This window comes from Rhinopithecus bieti, unplaced genomic scaffold (assembly GCF_001698545.2).
Source record: "Rhinopithecus bieti isolate Rb0 unplaced genomic scaffold, ASM169854v2 scaffold_13247, whole genome shotgun sequence".
In the NCBI taxonomy this organism is placed as follows: Eukaryota; Metazoa; Chordata; class Mammalia; order Primates; family Cercopithecidae; genus Rhinopithecus; species Rhinopithecus bieti.
Window position 1 is genome coordinate 3,340,327 of NW_016807505.1, and position 17,440 is coordinate 3,357,766.

Here is a 17,440-nt window from a genome sequence, read left to right on the forward strand (position 1 = left end):
AGAAGTGAATGGCCACAGCACTATTCTCTCATAAGTTATTTCAATTCTTCTTCTTATTATTAATGTTGAGGAATTTAAATACGACCACAGTGTAGCTTCAGACAAGCAAGTGAAAATGCTGACACAACCTCACTCTTCTCAGCATTGTGACTACAAAGTTAGGGATATCCTGAGCCCTGAAAAGAAGAATCTCTTGGTCCCAATATTTCTAATAATTCTGTAGCTGTGATTTCTCCAGATTTGGTTTTCTATAGCAAATATGAAGATTGTCCTTCTTATTCATGCTAAGGGGGAAATATAATTCACATAGAAAAATGTTAATATAGGGCCGCGCGCGGTGGCTCAAGCCTGTAATCCCAGCACTTTGGGAGGCCGAGACAGGCGGATCACGAGGTCAGGAGATTGAGACCATCCTGGCTAATACGGTGAAACCCCGTCTCTACTTAAAATACAAAAAACTAGCCGGGCGACGAGGTGGGCACCTGTAGTCCCAGCTACTCGGCAGGCTGAGGCAGGAGAATGGCGTAAACCCGGGAGGCGGAGCTTGCAGTGAGCTGAGATCCGGCCACTGCACTCCAGCCTGGGTGGCAGAGCAAGACTCCGTCTCAAAAACAAAATAAAAATAAATAAAAAAAATAAATAAAAATGTTAATATATAATGAGACAATGTAGAATGTTAAGGGTAAAGACCAATGAAAAAACTGTAAGTAGTAACCATTCGATGTGAGAGGGTTAACACTTCTCTCAATGAATGCATGTCTAACACCTCACTCTCCCACTCATAACACACAGATATTTTTACTCAAATAGAGACCACTAACATCTCTGAAAAATCCACAGTTTTAAAGCTAATGTGGTACTCCGTCAAAATTATCCACCCTTTTAAAAGTCTCAGCAATCTTACGGTTATACGCAGGCCTGTGTGATCCAAGCCATTTGGAATGAAAAATGAAGCGAGAAACAGTCATTAAATGAATTTGCTCTACCCCAAATTCATTAACCTGTGGGTACTCAATGGAGGATATTGGCTGCATTAGTCAAAACATTTTGGAGTTAATAAAAGGAGACCACAACCAACGTGAACACCCGCATGTGGAGAATCATGACCAACCCTATGAAATGCCTCACTAGGCTCCTGGCAAGGCTGTGGTTTTAAGCAACTAGAGGAGGGACACTGCCCTTCCTCATCCTCATATCTCACAGTGTGTACATGATGCTCAGGAAGGGAGACTCAATGGGCAAAAATGCTCCAGAGTCAGGAACAAATCTCCTTCAGAGCAAAACAAGGCTGTCATTACTGTGAATTGCAGCTGAAATTTCCAAACCAATGGGAAAAACAAGTTCACGTGTTATTTAGTAAAAGAGCATTTCACAAATGACCAACAAGCACAGAAAAGATGCTCAATGTCATTCATCACTAGGAAATGCAAATCAAAGTTGTAATGAAGTACCACTTCACGCCTGCTATGATGAGCAGAATCAAGGACACACACAATAACAAGTGCTGGTGAAAGTGTGGAGAAATCAGAACGCTCACGCATTTTCACCAGGAAAGTAAAGGTACAATTGCTCTGGAAAAGCAATTAGCAGGGTTTCTAAAAGTTCAACAGAGAGTTGCATATGACCTTGCAGTTCCACTCCTAGGTCAATCAGCTAATAAATGGTAAATTGTGATACATATTATATACTATGATATATATGTGATATATGACATATTTACATATATAATATACATAGTATAATATAAAACATATATATGAATATCATACAGCCAAATGAAATGAAGCACTAATCCATGATGCAACACGGATGCACCTTGAAAATGTTATGCCAAGTGAAAGAAGCTGGACGCAAAAGACCACATGTTAAAATGATTCCATTAAATGAGATGTTCAGAATAGGCAAATCCAGAAACAGAAAGTAGGATTAGTGGTTTCCAGGGTCTGGGGGTTGGGGAAAAAGGGGGAGACAGTGCGTCAGTGACTACTTTTGGGTACAAGATTATTTGGGGCATGAGGAAAGTGTTCTGGAACTGGATACTGGCAATGGTTGTACAACTTTGTGAATATACTAAAATACCCTGAATGATATAATTTCGCAAGATAAATTTTATGTTGTGTGAATTCTGTATCTCCATTTTTAAAAAACTGAGTCATTCTCTCTCCCATGATTTTACTTCTTCAGTGTTATGATGAAATGTGGTAATTTTACCCATGGTGAGGATAATAAGGAAAGAAGCTAATTATTCTAATTGACTTATAAATCCAAGATCCATATTACATTACATCATATTACATTACCTTATATTGCATTATATTATATTTATCATCATTCTGAAATAATCTCTTGGATATTTACATGCATTTAAGATAAACATTTGATGAAAATTAGAATAGAGCCATCCAGGGATTTAAATATTTTTATTACCAGGTTAACACAAACTGTATGTAATAACTGACTTAAACAGTTTACATATATCAAGGATTTTTTCTAATATGCCATAGCCTTTCCAGTAAGAGCTCCTCATTTCTTTTTTTTTTTTTTTTTTTTTTGAGATGGAGTCTCGCTCTGTCACCCAGGCTGGAGTGCAGTGGCACGATCTCGGCTCACTGCAAGCTCCGCCTCCCGGGTTCCCGCCATTCTCCTGCCTTAGCCTCCCAAGTAGCTGGGACCACAGGCACCCGCCACCTCGCCCGGCTAGTTTTTTGTATTTTTTAGTAGAGACGGGGTTTCACCGTGTTAGCCAGGATAGTCTCGATCTCCTGACCTCGTGATCCGCCTGTCTCGGCCTCCCAAAGTGCTGGGATTACAGACTTGAGCCACCGCGCCCGGCCGAGCCCCTCATTTCTGTTGTGGATTTCATTAGGCCTCTCATCTGTAACTTTGTAAACCAAAAACAAATTTCTAAGCCCCTCAACCAACTGACGGACCCCCTCTCAGACAAGGACATTTCAAAGAAATCCGAAAAAGTAGTTCAGGACACGATGGGAGGGAAGAGGGCCAGCTGTGCCTCACTGTACCCTCCTCCCTCTGGAATTCAGGCACAACTGACCAGCATTCATATTAAAACAGGATCTTAAGACTGATAGACTAGGCGCACCAATGAGAGACCAAATTCCAGCCTGAGTCTAGTATAGCATCACACGACAGACAGCAGGCCCTGAAAGAAATCCAAGTGTTTTACCCCAAAATATGTTTCTTTGACACATTTGGAGATGGCCCTGCAAAGCTGTCTTTTGTGAGGAAAATCTATATTCTGTGGAGAATCCCCTTCCCTTTCCAGATCCTTTCCCTAAGACTGGCATTTTTTTAGGTCTGATAAGAGCTCTGAAAACTGCCACCTGGAGGCTTAATCTGCATGATAAAACCCCTGGTCTCTGCAACCCCATATCTTAACCCAGGCTCTTCTTTCTATTGATTCTGGGACTTTAGATAATAAGTTAACTCTTTCAGCCAATGGCCAATCAGAAAGTCTTTGAATCCACCTATGACCAGGAAGCCCTTACCCCACCCCCTGCTTCGAGTTGTCACACCTTTCTGGACTGAACCAACACACGCCTTACATGTATTGATGAACGTCTTCTATAACTTCTGTCCCCCTAACATGTACAAAATCAAGCTGTAACTCAACCACCTTGGGTACATGTTCTCAGGATCTCCTGGAGTGGCGTCATGGGCCGTGGTCACTCATTTTTGTCTCAGGATAGATCTCTTCAAATAATTTACAGAGTTTCACTCTGCTCATGGACACCTTGACTATGGAAATTATCATTTTGGGCTTCCCCATTTGGTACCCTTGGCCTGTCTCTGCATCACAGCTCTGACGGTCTTGGGGTCTACATTAGCTGTGTGGTCCTCGCTGCCCCTAATGTGACTGAAACCACCTTTGCAGAAATTGTATCAGTGAGAAAATTACGACAGTGAGGGAGATCTGATCTATCAACTCCCCTCTTGCCTTTAGCCTTCAAGCTGCCCTTAACTATTCTTGGGCTTAAGGCAAGCTAACTTTGCCAGACATTTAGTTTATAGCTTAAATGGTATCAGCCCTTCCCCAAAACTCAATTGCATTTGTAAAGCTAATCAAAGAACACCAGGATAGGAGGATAGGAGACACTGAATTCTGCTAAAGTGTAGACATAGAAGATTGCCAGCCATTATTCAGGAGGGCACAAGATATGCAACTTCCCCAGTTACTCCTGCAGATAACATCTCCATTGTAGAGCCTAAGACTGGCCTTTTGAGATACCTTTGCAGGGTTTTTGCATGTCTGAGACTGATGGCTCCATCTGGACTGGCCAGCTGCTCCTGCAGCTTACCCAGAAGTGCTTCTGCGTGCAGAAGAACCATTTCCCACACCCCTGTGATTTACACCCTCGACCAACTGGCAGCAGGCGCCTATTGTCTAGCCACTCTCCCTGCCATTCTTCCCCAAAATTGTCCTTGAAAAACCCAAGCCTCCGAATCAGAGGCTGATTTCAGTAATAATACAACTCCCGTCTTCCATTTAGCCAGCTCTACGTGGGTAAAACTCCTTCCCTACTGCAGTAACTCTGCCTCCATAAATCTGGTCTCCTTGGGCAGCGGGCAAGAGGAACCCTCTGGACAGCTACGTGAGTCCCTGGTAGAATAAATACAGATCCATCTCCCCTCTAGAGAAGACGACCTAGCAGAGCAGCGGTGTCGTTTTCATGTTCAGCACAGGAGCCCCAACCAACCCCGAGGCCACTGTCTGCATGCGTCATACAAACGCATGAATAAGTGAGAGGATGGATATATGAATGGCTCAGCTGACATGAATCTTACTAGAAACTAGAGTGCATAGAGTATATATTAGGAAGCCTTGGGAATGTCTGTCCAGCTCATAGCGACCTCCTCTAAGAAGTATGCCTCAGCCACCCCAGGCCACGTCTCACCACTTGTTCCTGCCCGCCTGCTCAGAATTTCCTGTGCTAGGAGACGAAAGAAACCAACCAGGCCAAGCAGACTCCTCTTCACCTGGGAACTGGGTATTCAAAATAGCCTTTTCTCTGGGTGTGGCTGAAATCGAGGTCCTATAAACTGGGAAACTGATGAGGCAACCACTATTCTGTCATGAGCAGAAGAAAGATGCACTAACCGGTGGCAGAGAAGCGAGGGGCTGAGGGCAGAGCACTGCAGAGGCCGGGGCGGTGGGCGCCCTCCATCTGGACCCTTCCTCCTTCCTGAGCCTGCCCCTGAGGGGCCCAGTGACCTTGGAGACTGTCAGCCTGTTATTATTCTAATAATCCTCTATTTTGCTTAAGACAGATCCAATAGATTGCTTTATTTGTAGCTAAAAATACTTTCACAAAGACAGCAATAAAACTGCCCAACCAGAGGGACACCAAGGGGCACGGAGAAGACCAGCAGCTTCAAACCATCATCAGCGGGATAATGACGGAAACCTTTCCAGAACGGAAATCGAATCAGACACATCATGAGAGGATCTGGGGTGCATTCTGAACTAATGATCAGAGGAGGAGGCCTAGGAAACTGCTCATCAAGGCTCTAAATTTTAAGGCCAAAGATAACATTTTCAAGCCTGCCTCGCTGATTCTTTTCATAGGTTCATAATCAGTTATCCACAATCTCGAAACCCTAATTTCAGAAAAGCAAACTTTTTCTATGTGTTTTGATGTAAAAAATTCAAAAACAGCTGACTTGAACAGGAACGAGGCTGTCTGCAGTCCTTATTTGCCCAATTTTGTGTAGACAATCGTGTTTCACTGCAGAACTCATGCTCGGATGACAGGGTGCGGCCCTGAACCCCTCAGAGTGTGTTACATCATATCCGAAATTCAGTATGCTCCCTGAATTATCTTTGTAAAACCACAAAAAAATCTGAATTTTGAAACTTCTGGGGCTCAGAAAGCAATACCCCAAAATGAAGGCCTCAGAAGCGTTCAAGTTAACGATGGCCTGAGAAGGACTCTGGGCTTCTGTATTTGAGTCCTTGTGAATGAACCGTAACCTAGCTTAGCAGTTAGACAAAGTGGAAGCCTAACTTAATAGTGTGCACTTCCAACAACGGCTGAGTGTCGGCCAGTCCCCACGGCCATACTTCAACCACTCATAGGCTGCTGAATGTTCAAACTGTGTTCAAACACGGCAACCGCCGGGCTGTAACCAATCTCACTGTTTCTGTACCTCACTTCTGACTCCCGTACGTCATTTTACCTTTTTTGTCTATAAGTTTGTTCTGACCAAAGGCACCCCTGGAGTCTCTTAGACTTGTTAGTCTCATTAGAGCCTTGATGAGCAGTTTCCACAGTAAATCTGCTGTGATTCCACAGTAAATCTGCTGGGGGCTGTCCGATTTGCGAATCATTCATTGTTCAATTAAACTCCTTTAAATTTAATTCAGCTGAAGTTTTTGTTTCATCAGAAGGAAGTTTTCTCTGCCTTCCTCCTGCCGGCCCATTTCTCAGTCCCATTCTCCCCCGAGGCTGCCAAAGAAACTAGAATCCCTCTTTCCCAAGGCAGGTCATAGAAACCAGAACTCTTTTCTCCAAAGCCAGCCATAAAACCTAAAGTGTTATTCTCATTTTATCCCCCCGCCTTTCTGTGTGAAAACTGGCCACGAAGAAACTGTCTGGCCTGCCTTGTTTGACCACAGGTCCTACGACCCCCATTCCAGAGAGGGGCCTGCCCCACACCCAGAAGGAAGGAGTGCTGCTCAGAGAGGCCAGGAAGACTCTGGACAGACAGGCCCTGCTGGGGTTCCCACTCAGTCTATCAGCACCCAATCATACCCCTTTTTCTCCAATCCCGTTTCTACACGGCTCTCCATACTTGGTTGAACCTAAATATTAACACGGTCAATGTCTCCTGTATCTTTGGGTCTTCATTCTGAAGGTCCTTGTGGACACGTGTTAAATAAACGTGTACGCCTTTTCTCCTATTACTCTGCCTTCTGTTAGTTGTTTTTTCAGAGAAACTCAAGAGGCCCAAGGGGAAAGTTCTCCATCGGCCTCTACGAAACCCATCTGGCACTAAGGGCCTCATGCAGGGACTGCGACCTCTGCGGAGCCGGCGCCCAGGCTGGGCTCGGTCCTGCTGTGCTGTGAGGTGATGGTCCCTGCACGTCGGAAGCCACCTCTTTGCCGGATGGGTGTGAACTGTGACCCTGGCCCTTGCTCACCCTTCTTTGCCATTGTGCCACCTCTTGCACACCCCTGGGTCCCTCACGGCTCTCCTGTCTGTCACCACAGCCATCTCCATGTGGCCCGACCACCCTCACACAGATGCACCCAGAAGGTCTGCCCTGGAGCCCATGCCCTGATGCCTTCTCCGCCTGGGCTGCCCTGTGGGTGTGGCCGCATGGCCTCGGCACATGCAGCTGGACACATGCACTCTGGCATCCCACGGGAAGGAGCTGAGACCAATGGGCCATGCGCATCAGCCAGTAAACATTCCTTCTTGCTCTACTCAACCCCACAGACAGCCCTGAGATGCACTTGGTACCTCCACTCAGACAGTCCTGCAGGATGGAGCTCCAGTGGCCTGTCACAAAGGCCAGCACGCTGGGGCAGTGGTGCCTGCGCTCACTCTCCTCACTGCCCGGCCCCCATCCCTCACTCCTCTTCCCTAGGATGAAGCTCCTGGATGAAGAACACACACGTGAGCCTTTGCCTCAGGCTGTGCCCCTGACTGGGTCAGCCACATAGGAAATTCCCACAATAGTTAAGTTGGAATCTGTGAGCAGTAACAAGAAGTCTGTTCGTGCATCCTTTAAACCTACACCTTGCTTCTATTAATGAACCAGGCATTAGCACCAGGCACCAGGAAGGGGAAATGCAGGCACACGGACCAGGTCCTTGAGTCTAGCTGGGAAGGGGGAGGTCAGAAGACAGAGGAGGAAAGAAATCAAGAGAATATATTTAAGGTTTGCATAAGGTGCTGTGGAACTCCAGGGGGATTCTCACTGTTCCATGTGTTAGTCAGGGTACAAGGCAGCTGGAACTCCCATACATGCTGTGGGAACGCAAAGGGGTTGGCCTCACTAGAAAACGGGGTGGCCGTTTCTTTTAAAATAAAATCCACACCCACCGTATGACACAGCAGTGCCACTCAAGAGAAGGAAATCAACCCGGAGAATAAAAACTGAAGTTCACAGAAAACCATGTACTCAGAAGTGTCTGGAGTAGTTTCTTGGGTTTGTTTTTGTTTTTGTTTTTCTGAAATAGGGTCTGGCTTTGTCATTGAGGCTGGAGTGCAGTGGTGCGATCTGAGCTCACTGCAACCTCCACCTCCCAGGCTCAAGTAATCCTCCTGCCTCAGCCTCCCAAGTAGCTGGGACTACAGGTGCACACCACCACGCCCAGCTAATTTTTGTATTTTTTGTAGAGACGGGATTTTGCCATGTTGCCCAGGCTGGTCTCGAACTCCTGGACTCAAGTAATCCACCCTCCTTGGCCTTTCAAAGTGCTGGGATTACAGGCGTGAGCCACCACGCCCAGCTAAATGCAATGAACTATTGATGCACACAGCAACTTGGGTGCACCACAAAGGCATTACGCTGTGTGAGACAAGCCAGTCTCGAAAGGTGGCGTACGATCCGATTCCATGTATATGACAGCCCCCAAAACACAAAACCATAGTGATGGAGAGAAGATCAGTCCTTGCCAGGACCGGGGGAGGGTGGCCACGAAAGAATAGCTGAGAAAGGTCTGTAACGGAGCTGTCCTGTACTCTGACTGCAGTGGCAGTTACATAAATCTACTTATGTGTTAAAATCCACAGAACGCTACATCCAAAGGAAAAGTCAGTTTTGCTCTATGATAATTAAAAAAAAAAAACAAAAAAAAACAAAGAGAGTCAGTGCTGTGTCTAGTTTAGGATTCCTAAATGAAGGAATGTTATCTGATGCCACATTTTGTTTCATAACGCATATTTTTTCATGACAGCACCCTGTGTTACATGCAATTACACTGTGTTACAATGTCACGTAGTGGACAGTGTGTGCCCTGTATTAGATGATGTCATGTGTTACCTCATGCACATCGTGTGATATGATGTCACTTCATGTTATACGACATCACATTGAACAAGGCTCAACTTACACAGCAGGACACACTGAAAACAGAACTCCTGGCCGGGCGTAGTGGCTCATGCCTATAATCCCAGCACTTTGGGAGGCTGAGGTGGGAGGATCACCTGAGGTCAGCAGTTTGAGACCCATCTGGCCAACATAGTGAAACTCCAGCTCTACTAAAACTACAAAAATTAGCCGGGAGTGGTGGCACATTCCTGTAATCCCAGCTACTTTGGAGGCTGAGGCACGAGAATTGCTTGAGCTCAGGAGACAGAGCCTGCACTGAGCTGAGATTGCACCACTGCACTCCAGCCTGAGCAACAGAGTGAGACTCTGTCTTAAAAATATTTCAGAAAAACACTGTTACATGTAAAAAACTTAAAAAGGAAACAGAACTTCATCAAAGATAAATGATCACGTTGCTACTGGCTGAAGCCCCGGGAAGATCTTGTATCCATTTTGCCCCTGTTCTATCAGAAAAGTTCTTATCACTCTAAGGAAACTGTATTCCATTAAAATATATGCCAATCAAACTCTTCTCCTAGTCAACCTGACCTATCTTGATGAATATGCAAATATCTGGATCTCCAGATAAAATCACCTGAACACAAACCCCAACTAAAAACAAAACAGGATTTAAAAGCAGAAAATAAACATGACCATCATTCACAGATGTAACAACCACACAAAAGGAGATGAGACATTTTGTAAAACAATATAGACTTCCAGGCTAAAAGTTTCATAGTAACCAAGATTTTTAAAGTCCATATAGTTAAAGATGTGACTTTAAGTATTCAAGTATTGTTTTTTATACAAGGACTGTTGCCAAATGGTAATAAAATTGAATGCAAGCTCTTGTATCTTTTTAGTTTTTAAAATGCCTGCTATGTTCTTCTAAAGTAGACTCTCAAATAAAATTAGGAGCAAAATTATCTGTGAACACCTAATGGAACCTCTCTGCCCACAAAACACTAGTTTTTTAAATTTGTTTAATTACCAGTGGTGACTACCTAACATTCTTGTAGTCATTAGGTTTCTAATGTTAAAATTACATTCGGCCTGAGGTGTAATGAAAAATAATTACACTGCAGCAATTTCTAGATGTAATCCACCAAATACAATTTGAAATTCACAATATCGTTACCACTCCAGCTTTGGATCATTACCTCATCAGGATTCTAAGCAGACCGGCTCTCAGGTGTGGATACATAATACCTGCCAGCTTGAACCAAGCCCAGGACACCTGGCAAGTCGGATTTGAAATTATCAAGGGAATGAAATTGAGGGGCTGTGAATACATAACATAAAGCTGGACTCCAGTCAAAAGCACGTACATCATGTGTTGTGTGAGAATCTAGAAATGTGGCTTTTTTACATAAGAGAAAAGGAAAACCAACTTCTGGCCCATGAATTTCTGATGGTTTCCAGGAACCCCAGAAGCAAAGATGTGGTGCGAATCACTGAAGCTTGCGGCATTATCCATCTATTTTACATAATTAAGAGGCCTCGCTTTCTATGGCAGCTGCACTCCTCAACTTTCACAGTGAATCAAGGTTTTATACAAAATAAGATAAAAGTTGGATATTCTAACCATCTTAGCAGAACTCACTTTTGAAGGAAAACTATGGGTAAAGCTTTGGTAAAAGAAAAGACTGTGACCCCACCTCAAATTTATGCTTCTTATAAACCTACACTTTCATGTGGGTGGGTTTTGTTTTGTTTTCAATAAGGACAGCAATGGAGATAACTGTGAAATCGATAAACACCTAGGAGAGTGGAGAACGTTTATGAAGGGTGGAGGAGGCCAGTGGTTGACAAGCTCTGTGGTGAGCGCCTCCTGAGGGAGCCACATCTCAGGTGGGGACAGGCCCTGGCCATGACACAGGCTAGAGAAAGTGGAGAGGTCTGAGAGCCATGGGTGTGGTGAAAGTGGGAGAAGAGAAACCAACGGTGGATGGTGGGAGAACAGTTTCATGGGCCAGATGCACCCTCAGACGAGGCAAGCGGGCCCTGCAGAGAGCTGACCATTCACCAGGGCTCTCCCGAACTCCTGAACAGGCTGTCACCTAACTGGCATGGCAGGCAGCACAGAGGGCAGCGCTGGACTTGCCCACGTGGCTCCCTGTCTCTTCTGGGAACCATGTAAAGATGTGGTTATTACCTACAATAGACAGGACAGTGCCCACTCTATATTCCTCCTCATGGTCAACCCTGGAGGGGCTGAGGACCCATGGCACAGAGTCTAAGGGGCTGGAGATGCATCTCTCTCTCCCTCCCTCCTGCCCAGGAAACCAAAAGGAAAGGCGCCCTTCTTCCCAGGGCAGGCTGCCCACCCTCCATCTCAAACCTCTCTGGCTTCCCACCAGCCCAGCTGCCCGTGGGTGAGGTCAGTGTCTGGGAAGAGACTCTGAAACCTTCCCATCCAGAATGTGACAAAGCCTATGAACAAAAGCTACATTAGACTCACCAAGATCAAGATGAATGCCAGGGACAAACGAATTGAGGAAAAACATGAAGATAACAAATCCCAACACGGTCAGGCATTTGGCGAGCAGAATCCCATCGGATATCCTATGCTGTAAGAGAGAAACCACAGCTCATGTTCTCTGCACAACCTTCTGACTCCTGCAGGGCGTCATAACCTACGCAACTGGAATCATGACAGATTTCACGATGACGAAAAACGTAACCTCTCAAACTTGAAAGAAAATGACAAAGTACTGTGTTACAAGGAAAACCGTACAGATTCAGGATTACTGCATTCAAAATCTTTATGAAAGATAAACACAGCAGATGTCAAGAGTAGTACAGCCCTGTTATGAAACACCTGGCCAGCAGGTATCAGAGGATGACCGGGCATTTCTACAGGCACCTGTGGTGGCAGCGCTATCTTCACTGTTCCTTTCCCTACCATGCCAAGCATGCAGGCAGGGCAATGAGGCTGAGCCTTCTCACAGAACTGTGACTCCCAGATAAGGCTCTGGCCATGTTCTTGACATGACATGCACGACGCCCTTGGAACACAGGCGGTGCACTCTTAGCGCTGGGATGACACCCACGGGGATCCGCCCAGTCACAGGGGAAGGGCAGGCCCTGAGGCATCTCATCCTCTGCAAGGGCCTCCATCAACCTAGGTGTCAGCACAAGACAGGGCTCTTCCTATGAGGCCCCAAGGGTACTGTGCCCCACAGGCCATGGCTGCAGGGGGCCGGGGCAGGGAAGCATGCATAGATGGGCACCTGGTTGGCCTGCCCTGTCAACCAGGTCTCTGTGGAGACAGAGTCTCACTCTGTCACCCAGGCTGGAGTGCAGTGGCACAGTCTCGGCTCAACACAACCTCCAACCCTCCGCCTCCAGGGCTCAGGTGATCTTCTATCTCAGCTGCCTCCCAAGTAGCTGGGACTACAGGTGTGTAGGCACCAAATGCCCAGCTAGTTTTTGTATTTTTAGTAGAGACAGGGTTTCACCATGTTGCCCAGGCTGGTCTTGAACTCCTGGGTTCAAGCCAAATGCTCCCACCCTCCTGGGGCTCCCCCGCCCGGCGCCCAACCATGCCGGGCCGCCACCATAGATGCAGACAGCAATGATGACCGATGTTGATGTCTGTAGCTTTGTAGATGCAGGCGGATCTAGACATCTGTCATCACAGCAATCTACAGTTATCTGGATTTGGCCAGATACAGACATATAGATATAGACACACAGAGGTAGAGCTAGAACTACAGGGAGATTTTCTCTCTTGCTTCCTCTGGTCACATACGTAAAGCTGCTGCTATCAAAAACATATGCAAGCCCCTCCGTGTCACAACAGCTCTGACACAGCCCCGCCTCCATGTGTAGTGAGGCCACTGGTGAGCATCTGCCCCTCTCTGCCCACTGCAAAGGCTCATGGCTCGGCCAGCCCCTTCTCATCCTCCCCGTCACCCCTCTGGGGAAGGCTGATTTTCCTGCATGACTCTGTGCTGAAGAATTAGGACCAAAGGAGCATGGCAGGAAAAGGATTTGAAATGCTCAGACAAGAGTGATGCAGGTTCTCACCAGGCGTGAAGGGAGGCACTGCAAACCATCCCTGAGGTCGCAGCAACCACAGAAAGTGGCTATTGCCATGGTCAGTGCGAAGATCGGAGGTGGAGGAGCAGGCAGGTCCAAGAGCATTCCAGCATCCTGCAGCTCACGGAAGTGGAGGGGTTTGGGGGTGGCATTCACATTTGCTCCTTCTAGATACCTGAGGTCATTTCTTTTTTTCTTTTTATTTCAATAGGTTTTGGGAAGACAGGTGGTGTTTGATTACATGGATAAGTTCTTTAGCGGTGATTTCTGAGATTTCTGGTGCTCCCATCGCCTGAGCAGTGTACACGGTACCCAATGTGTAGTCTTATCCCTCGCCCCACTCCCACTCTCCCCCCAAGCACGCAAAGTCTATTATATCATTCTTATGCCTTTGTGTCTTCGTAGCTTGGCTCCCACTTATAAGTGAGAACATACGATGCTTCATTTTCCATTCCGGAGTTACTTCACTGGTCTCCAAGTGCATCCAGGTTACTGTGAATGCCATTGTTTCATTCCTTTCTATGGCTGATAGTATTCCACGGCACACGCACACACACACACACCCCTAGAGTCACTTCTGTAAGAATTCTTAGATGTGATACAGGGATGCCGCCAAGCCTTCCCTCTTCATTTCATCTCACCGTAGTCCTCGTCCAGGTGCACAGAGAGGCGCACAGTTCTTCTCCAGCTCATGACTAAAACACCACAGTCTAGCAAAGCAGGCATCATCTGTATGAACTTGGGGCCCGCAAGAGTATCACAGCTACACCTCTCTTTTCTAACCCTGACCATCTACATAGGACAGAGTGTGAAGGCACTGAGGCACCTCATCAGATCGCATCCAACATCTTTATGGAAAATAAACACGAGAGGCGTGAGGTGTGCTGAAGCCCTGTTAGGAAACACCTGTTAGGAAACGCATGTAGAGTGTGCCCGTCATAATTAGAGTGGGTATTCAGTCTCTCCCTAGAAGAGAAACCGCACAGATCTGAAATGTCACTGAGAGGCAAATGACTCCCAGCAGATCTTGCGCAGAGCTCTCTCGACTGGGAAGGGGCCCTCCGTGTTCATAAATGGGCTGAGAAAGAGCCAAAAGAAAAAAAACAAAGCTCTGCCCCAAGAAGTCGGAGCCATCGGCAGGACACTCACGCATCCTATGTCCGTCCCTAAAGCTGCTCCACTTCACGCAGCACGCCTCGCCGGCCTCCCCTCTGCAAAGTGTGAACTCGGGCCTGCCCTTCAGGGCCAGGAGAGGGCTGGTGGTCAGGGACACCCGCTCAGAGGGCGGGCCCTGCAACGTGCAGGGAAAGGGAAAGGCCCTATGAAGACGTTCGCTTTCCACGTCCTGACAAAATCAGCCTGCTGTATCCGGAAAACATTTCTCCCCATTCACTCAAACACATAAATTGTAGTGTCTTATGTACAATCACAGAAATAAAAAGAGAAATGGCGTTCAGTCATGTGAGGGAAAGGAAAGGCATCACTCACTCTCTTCTTGGAGAAGTGAATTGAAATCCCTGAAAAAAGAAAGCTGGGTACCTTTTTTTGGAGTTCCTGGATATTGGTCTCCCAATTTTTGTCCTCCTGTGAGATCTGTCTAAAAGAGAAAAGAAGAGACTCATTACTTCCCTGGTCACGCTGTGCGGTGAGACCGTGGAGCGGCAGCCCCCAGCACTCCGTGCCTGGACGCTGTCTGCGACATGGAGCCTGGCAGGACTAGTCATGGGGGCCAGTGGGGCTTCACTGGTTGGCTGGAAAGGGTACTCACTCTATATTTTCCAAAAAAAAAATACATATAATGGCCTGAATGACGAAAGAAGTATGTGTGAGGAGGTGTGTGGGACAGCTTGCGCACGGGACGCTTCATGAAAACCCCGTGGCAGCACACGGACAAGGGCAGCGACCGTCAGCCTCTTAATTGTCCTCTTTACGTGCACTTCTACATTCCCGAATCTGTTTCCAAGATGAGGGCACTGAACCTGTACAGCTCTTACAACCAACCAAAGAAAAACACGGTAAAAGAAATGTCACTTGCTTTCACGTTGATTTTCATCAAGCAGTGATCAATTCCACGCCTGAAATCCGAGGACTTTGGGAGGCTGAGGGGGAAGGATCACTTGAGGTCAGCGGTTGGGGAAGATCGGCTTTGAAGGCTTTTCTGTCTGTGCTGCTCCTGCCGGGGTGGTCTCCTCCCGCCTGTTTCAGCCCCTTTAGTGGCTCCCACTTGCCTCTCCTTTTCCATGTTTCTGACTCAGCCCGCCCTCCTGGCTGACTTCCTCCTACACCAATTAGGGAAAAAGAGCTGCGCAATGAAGAATGCAGTTTTAGTATCAAAGGAGGGTGACCTCACAGCCAGTCTGGGCCATAAAGAATCACAGCAGACACAGTTGAATGATTCTGAGGACAATTTTTAAAAAGAAAATGTAAAAATAAGACCTGCAGGCGGGCATGGTGACTCACACCTATAATCCCAGTACTTTGGGAGGCCAAGGCGGGCAGATCACCTGAGGTCGGGAGTTTGAGACCAGCCTGACCAACATGGAGAAACCCCGTCTCTACTAAATACACAAAGTCAGCCAGGCGGGTTGGCACATGCCTGTAATCCCAGCTACTTGGGAGGCTGAGGCAGGAGAATTGCTTGAACCCAGGAGGTAAAGGAGGCAGAGGCTGCGGTAAGCCAAGATCGTGCCACTGCTCTCCAGCCTGGGCAAGAAGAGCTAAACTCCGTCTCAAAAAAATAAAAAAATAAAACCTGCAGAGCCCAACCTTGCCTTAGGACACCCTCATGGTAATCTGCTTCTCAGCAACTGTGTGGCTTTGGGAAGCCACGCCTTCCCCAGGTCTTGGTTTCCCCATGTGTGACTAACACCAGATGAGCTGATGGGAACGTGGTGAGCCTTGGAGCCCACGTTTCCTCACATTTGTAACCTGAGATGCACTAAGTGTGTCTTTAACACCCAACACCAGGACAATTTATTCTACCTTTAATTTATGAAGTGTCTTCCTTTAAGATCTGCGCCTGCTGCCAAAGGTGGTCATTTTTTCCCCAGCCTACAACTCAGGGCCTCCCTGTGGCCTGAGGACACTGGTCCTGCTGCTCCAGCACTGCTGGGTGAGGTGGGTCCTGGGCGGGGGATGGAGCCAATGCCACAGAGCCAGCACTTCCTCCCAGGATTGTGTGGGACTCCGTGGGACTGCCTGGGAATCCTCCCACTAACAGCCAGACCCTGAGACACGCATGCAGGGAGACCCCTCAGGGCTCAGCGAATGGCAACATGCAAGACCATGCTAGACTTTGTTCATAAGGGTTCACACTTCCCCTCGCCTAGATGGACACCTCCACCCACTCGCAGCTCAGCTGTGGGGACGCTTCTGCTTCGGCATCCCTTGGGGGTCACCAAGCTCCTGCTTCTTCTGTCTGAGCTTCTAGAACAAAGACTGCTTGGAACTCAGCACCACGTCACAGCAAGGACAGAAAACACCAATTCATGGTTACCCTTTAAGTACCAGCTTCGATTAACAATGAACGCCAGGAAACAAATTGAGTGGGGCTTTCATATTCTTTCGGGTGCCTGAAAATCAACTACTGGCAGAATATTTTGTCTGATTAGTCTTTGCATTAATGGTTTTTTGTTTTTGTCGTGTAACAATTACAACATGGAGAGATGGGACAGCCCAGTGGTTGAGAGTGTGAGCTCCACCCCCAGCGCCATTCCTTCCAAGCTGCACAACCCTGGGCACGCTGCTCAAACTCTGAGCCTCTGGTTTGGTTTTGTTTTTTTGTTTGTTTGTGGTTTTTTTTGTCCTTAAACTCGGCTGTGTACCCCCTGCAGAGCTCATTGAGGGTTAGATAAAATGCACCATAAGAGGCTTAGCACCGTGTGTGTCACCTAAAAATCACGTATTAGTATACAGCTGGTGTCGCTGTTTTGTAGGGCCATGGAACGTTTTGCTGGCACAGTCTGAGCAGCACCCCGCCCGGTACCTGTGGAAGGTGTGCAGCCTCCGGGCGAGCAGGTGCTCCAGGGCCAGCACCTTCCCCAGCAGCAGGCGGCGCACGGCAGTCTCCTCGCGGCTGGCTGGGCTGATGCGCTGAGCGGTCAGGCGCCAGACGTGAATCTCGTGCTTCAGTTCTGCAGAGAAAGAAAAGGGAAGCTTGAGTCTCCCACAACCTCAGACATCAGCAATGCGCTCCTCTGTTCCCCACACAGCCAAGGCCTGGCGGAGCAGACACACAACCTCAGACATCAGCAACACCCTCCTCTGTTCCCCACACAGCCAAGGCCTGGCGGAGCAGACACACAACCTCAGACATCAGCAACACCCTCCTCTGTCCCC

General features: G+C 47.4%; 1 protein-coding gene across 4 annotated transcripts in view; it reads right to left on the reverse strand.

Moving 5' to 3' along the window:
• The window catches only part of OCA2 (OCA2 melanosomal transmembrane protein), a 357,547-nt gene that overhangs the window by 188,292 nt on the left and 151,815 nt on the right, over nucleotides 1–17,440 (reverse strand). For all 4 annotated transcript variants that reach the window (XM_017882412.1, XM_017882410.1, XM_017882413.1 and 1 more), the window contains 3 exons: nucleotides 17,088–17,235; nucleotides 14,642–14,699; nucleotides 11,520–11,628 (listed from right to left, as the gene is read on the reverse strand). In XM_017882412.1, the coding sequence (XP_017737901.1) occupies nucleotides 11,520–11,628; nucleotides 14,642–14,699; nucleotides 17,088–17,235 (315 nt within the window). The remainder of the gene's footprint in view (nucleotides 1–11,519; nucleotides 11,629–14,641; nucleotides 14,700–17,087; nucleotides 17,236–17,440) is intronic.